The following is a 7,645-nucleotide window of genomic DNA, read 5'->3' on the forward strand; positions in this document are numbered from 1 at the left end:
GCGGCCCCCGGCTGAGGAGCGGCGCGGGTACGGACGACCTGAAAATACGCCAAAAGCCGTTTTCCAGGGAGACTTCACGTTCTTTAGTTTTTAATTTATTTTACCTACATTCAATTAATTCACATTAGCGTCTCGTTTCGGAGGCGGAGGTCATGACTCATCAGCTGCGTGTGACACCCCGGGCCCATCACCCGGTTACCCCCCCGCCAGTCCCCCGCATTGGTTCCCTGGAGTCAGGAGCTTCTGCGGGTTGTCTCCCTCTCTGATTTCGTCTTATTTTCGCCTCCCTTCCCCTAGGATCTTCTGTTCCTTAAATTCCACATGAGACTTCACACTCTCACTTTCCTCACAATTGCTCTGGCTTTTAGGAGACCTAGAAATAGAGGCCCTCTTGCCAAAGAAGGCCTCAGGTTAGGGGGAAGTTTTCCTCGCGAGTGGGCTCAAACAAAGATCTGTGGGGAGCCCGCCGTGGAAGGGCCATGAGTTAAGCCGGGTACTGAAGTTGATGTGACCGCGGAAAGTTCTGGCCTAGAAAAGAGGTAGAAGACGCTTGTTTAGAGCGTTCTGAGCACCAGCCACTGTAGCAGGCCCTGCCCACGTATTCCCACGCCGAACCCTCAAAATGTAGTCATTGTGGAGGACGCAGTGCCAGCTGCCGGTTGGGGAGTTTGCAGCCCCGAAAGCTGACGTGACTTGCCCAGCACCCCAAAGTCACTAAACATGTAGCTGTGTACCCATCTGTCACCTAACAATCGTGGGGAGCTTCTCCTGAGAGCCGGGCACCCGGCGCACGAGGCTATCAAGATGGATCAGCCGTGGCCCTGCCCTCGCTGAGTTTATCGTCCAGCTGTAGAGACAAATCCGTAGACAATCACAACAGAGCTTTGCAAGTACCGTGACCGGCAGGGGGATGGATGCACGGGGGAGATGGGCGCTGTGATGCCGCAGGAGAAGCCAGTTTTGTGATCAAACCACACCAGCCTGACCCCAAATCCTGTACTCTCCCAGCGCAGAGAGAGACAGAGACGTCTGCTTTTCTGTCTCGTTCTGTGTCCTATTTGTGACCCTCCAGGGTCTGATGTCGGCATCCTCTCCTCTCTGTCTGTGGGAGGCAAGATGGAGAGCATCTCTCGTGGAAAATACCTCAGGATTAGATGTCCAGCAAGAACTTGATGATCTGGAGAGCTTTCTTTACGGCCACCTGTCACCCTGCCCCCCAACCTGCTCTTCATCTGGAATTCTCTGCTTTCGCGCCACCACAGTCCACCCAGCGTGAGAAATTAGAAATGGCCACGTTCTTCCAGCTCCTCCTTCCCACTCACTCCCCACCTCCCACATCAACTGACGGGTGGGGTTCCACTTTAAAACCCCAGCCTTTGCTTAGTTCTCGTCACCGCTGCCTGACGTCGGACCTCCTCCTTCTCCTCTTCTGGGCAGCTACAGCCGAGACCGGGTGACGGCCCAGCGTCCCCTGTCACCCACCACAAGCCTAGCTCCACACTGCCACCAGCACCGCTTGCTGAAGAAGCAGTCTAGGTCATGCCACTTTCAGGCTTCCACGTCTCTGATGACTTTACGCTGCACGTAGAATAAAATCCAGTTTTCCTTGCACAGTGTAAGAGGTTCTTCATCTAGCCTCACCTTGTCTCTCCACCACCTGCCCCAGCCACACAGAACCTTTCCCGAGACCTAAAGTGCATCTCTCTGCCCCTCCACGTGCTTCACTCTCTGAGCCTGGGGTGAGACCATTCCCTACTTATCAACCCAGAAAACTCCTACTCATCCCACAAAACCCAGCTCAAATAGTACCTCCTCTGTAGATGCATTTCTTTGCTTCTCCAGAAGGTCTGCTCATGCCCTCCTCTGTGGCCCTCCAGCCCCACATTTATGCCTCTATCCTAGCGCTTGTTATAATATATTGGAACGGTCCCTAGAAATATATATGTGTCTTCTGACGGGACGCTAGCTCCTCGGGGCCAAGGACTGTGTTTTATTTGTTATTCCCAACATGGAACCACAGGTTCTGCTGCATACGAAGTGCTCAGTGAATGTTTGCTGTGTTACAGGACTTCCCATCAGTCCTTTTGTCTGTGTTTATTGCCAGAAGCCGTTGGTGCCCTGATACTCTCTCTTCAGTTAGGTAACAGGAAGCAAAGATCCCTGGCAGAGAGGGAACCCTGGGGTCATAATGGTCCAACTTCAAAATAAATCCTGTAACACACCTAGTCACCGGGCTTATCATACTATCAAAGGGTGTTTGATGTTTTCAGTTGAAGCAAAAAAAAGGGGGGGAGGGTACTTGCAGAAGGAGTAGCTCCCATGCACCATTTGAGTGGCGGACAAGCGGCTGCAACCCAAGGTAGAGAACCAAGGGAAGGACGCCTCAGGTCACACGCTGCTACCTGGCACCAGCTGTTACTCAGGACTGGGGATGTTCCCCTGGCACGGGGTTGAGATACATTTCGATGGGCTGATGTTCTGGAAGAAGACCCAGTAATACCAGGAGTGCCATTTTTGGCTTAGAAACTAGGCATTTTTAGATTTTGTTGTTGTTGTTAAAGATTTTATTTTTAAGTAATCTCTATATCCAGCATGGGACTCAAAACCCACAGCTCCAAGATCAAGAGTCACGTTCTCCACCAACTGAGCCAGCCAGGCGTCCCTGCGTTTTTAGATTAATCGATTGATTGATTATTTAAGTAATCTCTACACCCAACATAGGGCTCGACTCAAAACCCTGAGATCAAGAGTGCTCGCCCTTCCAATTGAGCCAGCCAGACATGCTGCCCACCACCGAGTATTTTTAGATTTTAAACAGCAGTTCACACCTGAGAAACCAGGACGAGCCTACGCTAAGAACAATGAAACCAAGAAGCGTGGGGAAAAATGTTTCGACCCAGATCTAGATTGTTCTACTGCTAAAATACTTAGGCAGTGATAAGCACAGGTCTAAGTGATTTGACTTCTCTAACAGTCTGGCTGAAAATAAATGAGACAAAACGGGATGAAGCAGATGTTTTTAAAAATTCAAATTAGGAAAACTGAAAATGAATGAAATCCCACCTGAAATCAGCTAGAGACTTGGAGACCTGTTCCGCTCAAGTCCATTTAACACAATGCAATACAAATTTAACACATTGCACATAAAATGCATCTGACGCTTCCTATTGAATTATATGGATCTGCATAAAACGGGCTTCCTGCAGTTGTCCCCACCATCAAGAAAAGGAGGCGGTGGATTGTTCTAAATTGCTTTATTTTCCTAATTAAATAACCCTGGCTTCAAGCAGTTCAATTTGCAGTTTAGGAAGGATTATTTTCCAATTGACATTGAATTGAACAGGTGCTATTGTGTTCACAGCTTTTAAGTTATTGGGATTTTTACATCTAGATGCCAGAGCTAATCAGAAGGCTTTCTCTCTTTTCTATCTGTCTTCACTATCTGAAGCAGAGTTTAAAGCTCCTCAGGATATTTTGTAACTCATTAGTTTTTGGCATCCTCTCTAGTCATATTGGCCAATATGGTTCATTCTTTCTTTGAGCACAATTAGCTGTGAAAACAGATCTTAGAACAGACTCCCTCCACCCGCAAAGGATTCCTGGAGGTAGGAAATGCAGGTGATTATCAGAGTTTGCCTTTGATACAGACATCCTGCTCTTCTGCTAGCCCTTTGAACTAACTTTGATATGCAATAATTAAGAGGGATTCCACCCCTGCAGGAGAAGCCGCTGTGGCCCTGCCCCTTCTCTCCCTCTACTGAATCCTTGTTTTGAACCATTGATCAAACAGATTTAAAGGGATTTGTTGAAGCCTGTGTGGGGTAAGGAGGAAGGAAATGAAGGAGGGGGGTGGAGAGAGATGAGGGGCCACATCTGGTATAAAGTTTCAGAAGGAACCTGCTCACTGGAGTTCACACACCTTACGGAGACGAAGATTTGCTTCTCCTTCAGGAAAAGCAGTTCCAGACGACCTTGTAGGGTTTCCGTTTTGCTCTCTTGTGGGTTTGGAGCAGCCCGGTTTGGAGGAGGTATAGGGGCGATTAAAGGATGGCGGTGGTGGTCTTGCTGGGGCTGAGCTGGTTCTGCGCCCCCCTGGGAGCTCTGGTTCTGGACTTCAACAACATCAAGAGCTCTGCTGATGTGCACGGGGCTCGGAAGGTAACGCGCCGCTAAGGGAGCAGGGGGCGGTTCACGGGGGTAAGGCTGGGGGCGGGGGGGGGGGGGGGAGGGCTGGCAAATGGACGCAGCGGTTGCTGGGACTCACTAGAGTCGAAACACCAAATAGGTATGGCACGAACCCCAGCATGCTATGTACTCAACCTGTAGCTCGGCTTCTCGATCCACATCAAAAATCTCATCATCTGTATGACACACATGGGAAGGCATTTTCTTCCATTTTCACAAAGAGCACACAAAAATGAAATCCTGAGTTTTAAAAGCAGGACAATTTTTCGAACACAACCCTTGCAGCACATAGGTTTCTTCATCGGAGATTTGATCTCCCCTTTGTGGGAGAGAAGCAATTATATTGAAAGATTAAGGTGCCACCGAAGGTCTGTCCCGCATGCAAAGTGCCACTATGATTCGGCTTCCTCCACCTCCCACTTTGAGTTAAAAGTCCTCTTACATCTTTTGGGTTCCCCAGCCCTGTGACAAGTTTTTCCTTACAGGGTTCACAGTGCCTGTCTGACAAGGACTGCAATTCCAGAAAGTTCTGCCTCAAACCTCAAGATGAGAAGCCATTCTGTGCTACATGTCGTGGGTTACGAAGGAGGTGCCAACGTCACGCCATGTGCTGCCCTGGGACACTCTGCGTGAATGGTAAGCCATTGTAAACCCTTGTTGGATTGCTTGGCCCCAAGGAACAGTGGTTTTTGACTGAAGACAGCATCTGAGTCTCATACGCTAGAATATTCCAAGACAGGCACTCTCTGAGAGTCTCCTGGATTCACGCTTGAAGTCATTCATGCAGCTGCCTTTTCTTAATGCAACAAAATAGTTTATTTCCTGGCAACAGTTTTTGTCAACAACTTACATATAAGTTTAAAGGAAGGGTTCAAGTTGGAATCTTTCAAATTCTTTCATTTTCACATGGATTCCACTAATTACTTAACTACTTTCTTTGCCATATGTGTGTGTAAATATTTGGTGCGTATGTCCCAGAAATCGTGGAAGTTATGTGTAAACTGGAGGCGGAAGTACTGCCAAACTGTGTTAACAGTGCGATAATTAGCATGTCCGTGGTCCTGATCCTTGAAGTTAATAACTCTAACCACACTGGTTGTCTCTCAGATGTTTGTACGACAGTGGAAGATGCAGTGCCAGTATTGGAGAGGCAGATCGATGACCAAGATGCTGTGGACACGAAGGGAACAACTGAGCATCCGATTCAGGAAGACAAACCGAAAAGGAAGCCAAATATTAAGAAATCACAAGGCAGTAAGGGTAAGAGAAGCATTCTGAGCAATTTTTTTTTTTTTAAAGAAAAACTTTTCCTGGGGCCCTTGGGTGGCTCAGTTGGTTAAGGGTCTGCCTTCAGCTCAGGTCATGATCTCATGGGTCCTGGGATCGACCAGCAAGGAGCCTGCTTCTCCCTCTCCCTCTGCCCTTCCTCCTGTTCGTGCTCTCTCTCTTGAATAAATAAAATCCTTAATAAAAAAAAAAAGAAGAAGAAGAAGAAGAAGAAAAAGAAGTAAAAGCTTTCCTCCTCCTAGGCTTTTAAGGATAGGCTGAACCTGACTTGATTCCTCCCACTCCAGAAAAATAGGGATGATGTCCTTTTTCTAATCTCTCTCCATCCACAGCTAGGAAGATCATGTAGGGGGTAGCGTAAGGCAGTCAGCCAGTCAAGAGGACAGGGGACTAGCCATAATAATGAACTGGTTAGCAAGAAAACCTTTCAGGGAATTTTACACATACACGTTTTTATGGTCTGTAATTGAACAAACGGCGGTTTCCCTTTCTAGGTCCTCAGGATACAAAATAGAAGAGAAATAAAAGTAGATGCATTAACTTTTTATTCTCGGACAAAATACAAACTTCACTAAGATGAAGTTTTTTGCAAAATTGCAGTCTCAAATTCCAATCTTGGACATAAAATAACTGGAATGTTTGAAGGTGGTGAATTGGCCAGTCTGTGTCTCCAGGTTAAGTGGCCCCTTTATCAGTCATGGTGTCAATATAAACCCATTTAATAAAACACTGATGGGAGACACGGATTTAATTCCTCAAGATTGGAAATTTCATCTCCCTTTGAAAATATCTTAACTTTATAAAACAAATTCTATCAGGTAGGGCGAAAATTTCCATTTCATCTACTTTTGACGTAAGATTTAGCTTTGGGAGAACTGCATGCTGGTTTTTTTTACTTTGGAGCCCTCAGTTCTGGATCCTACACCTTGATCCCAGCTACAAGCTCCCCATATGGCACTGTCCCGACTTATTGCAACAGCCTGTATGAATCTTGTTACAGGACAAGAGGGAGAAAGATGTCTCAGAACTTTTGACTGTGGAGATGGACTTTGCTGTGCTCGTCATTTTTGGACTAAAATTTGTAAGCCAGTCCTCCTGGAGGGACAGGTGTGCTCTAGAAGAGGGCAGAAAGACACTGCTCAAGCTCCAGAAATCTTCCAGCGCTGTGACTGTGGTCCTGGACTATTATGTCGGAATCAAGTGACTGGCAACCGACAACATGCACGGTTAAGAGTATGCCAAAAAATCTAAAAAGCTGTAAAGATTTCAAAATAAAAGACAACTCCTTACTGTATTCAAACAGAAATCTCAGACATTAATTTAAAAATCTTTCCGTCTCTCTGTAAATCAAATCTTGTAGCAACTGGAATAGACGGACCTAGAGCGCCGTGGGGTGCTGCCTTGTGATGAAGGAAAACTGGCTTTGGCTTCTTGTCTATTTCTGCAAAGTAATGTGATTCCACAGAAAAGTTAATTTGATCTAGTGACTCAACTAGTTCAAATAAATCTTTATGTAATTTCTGGTGAAATTCTGGTACCTGACAGTAACTTGGGGGGAAAAAAGTGATGGTCTGCAGGTAATTCTTATCTTACCAGTGAAAATTAACACAGTAAATTAAGGGGAAAAAAATTTCCTTAAAATCCCTCTTGTTTCTTTTCTTTCATTTCTTGTAAGGGAAATGCCCCTTCACTACAAAATAATTTGGTTAATAAAGAAATAAAATTCAAAAGGTAGTATTTTACGTGTATTATAGTCCTCTGCAAGTTATAAAGCATTTGCGTGTATTTTGTTCTCAACAGCTTTAATCATTTGATAACTTTTTACATTTTATAACTTAATTATATAATTAATATCATTTATATTACATTTTATATTTTAAATTACATATAATTTTAAATCACATATAATTTATGTAATCTAATTATGTATAACTTAAATTATATTAATCTAGTTATAGTAATTATATAGATTATATAATTTCAAAGCTAGGGCTTTCAAGAAGTGTTTTTACTTTCAAAGCTTTACTTAACCATTTGATAATTTTTTAATTTTATATTTATGTGATGTTAAAATTTATATATAAACATAAAATTTATATATAAACAAATTATAATTAATATATTAAAATATATTAATTATGTTAATTTAATTATACACATTATATAATTTCAA

At 44.5% G+C, this 7,645-nt stretch overlaps 1 protein-coding gene across 1 annotated transcript; it reads left to right on the top strand.

Moving 5' to 3' along the window:
- Positions 1-4,047: 4,047 nt before the first annotated feature.
- DKK4 (dickkopf Wnt signaling pathway inhibitor 4) lies at positions 4,048-6,723 on the top strand. The gene is made up of 4 exons (XM_045779104.2): positions 4,048-4,158; positions 4,671-4,821; positions 5,293-5,445; positions 6,473-6,723. The coding sequence occupies exons 1-4, from the start codon at positions 4,048-4,050 to the stop codon at positions 6,721-6,723; spliced, it is 666 nt and encodes a 221-aa protein (XP_045635060.1).
- The last annotated feature ends 922 nt before the right edge of the window (positions 6,724-7,645 follow it).

This window comes from Ursus americanus, chromosome 27, assembly GCF_024610735.1.
Source record: "Ursus americanus isolate L20-20 chromosome 27, mUrsAme1.1.p, whole genome shotgun sequence".
In the NCBI taxonomy this organism is placed as follows: domain Eukaryota; kingdom Metazoa; phylum Chordata; class Mammalia; order Carnivora; family Ursidae; genus Ursus; species Ursus americanus.

Excerpts from the sequence above, each read along its gene's own strand:
- DKK4 (XM_045779104.2), top strand. The coding sequence starts at position 4,048 with ATGGCGGTGGTGGTCTTGCTGGGGCTGAGCTGGTTCTGCGCCCCCCTG. Across the intron at positions 4,159-4,670 it reads ATGTGCACGGGGCTCGGAAG|GGTTCACAGTGCCTGTCTGA; the intron begins GTAACGCGCCGC and ends TTTTCCTTACAG. Across the intron at positions 5,446-6,472 it reads GAAATCACAAGGCAGTAAGG|GACAAGAGGGAGAAAGATGT; the intron begins GTAAGAGAAGCA and ends ATCTTGTTACAG.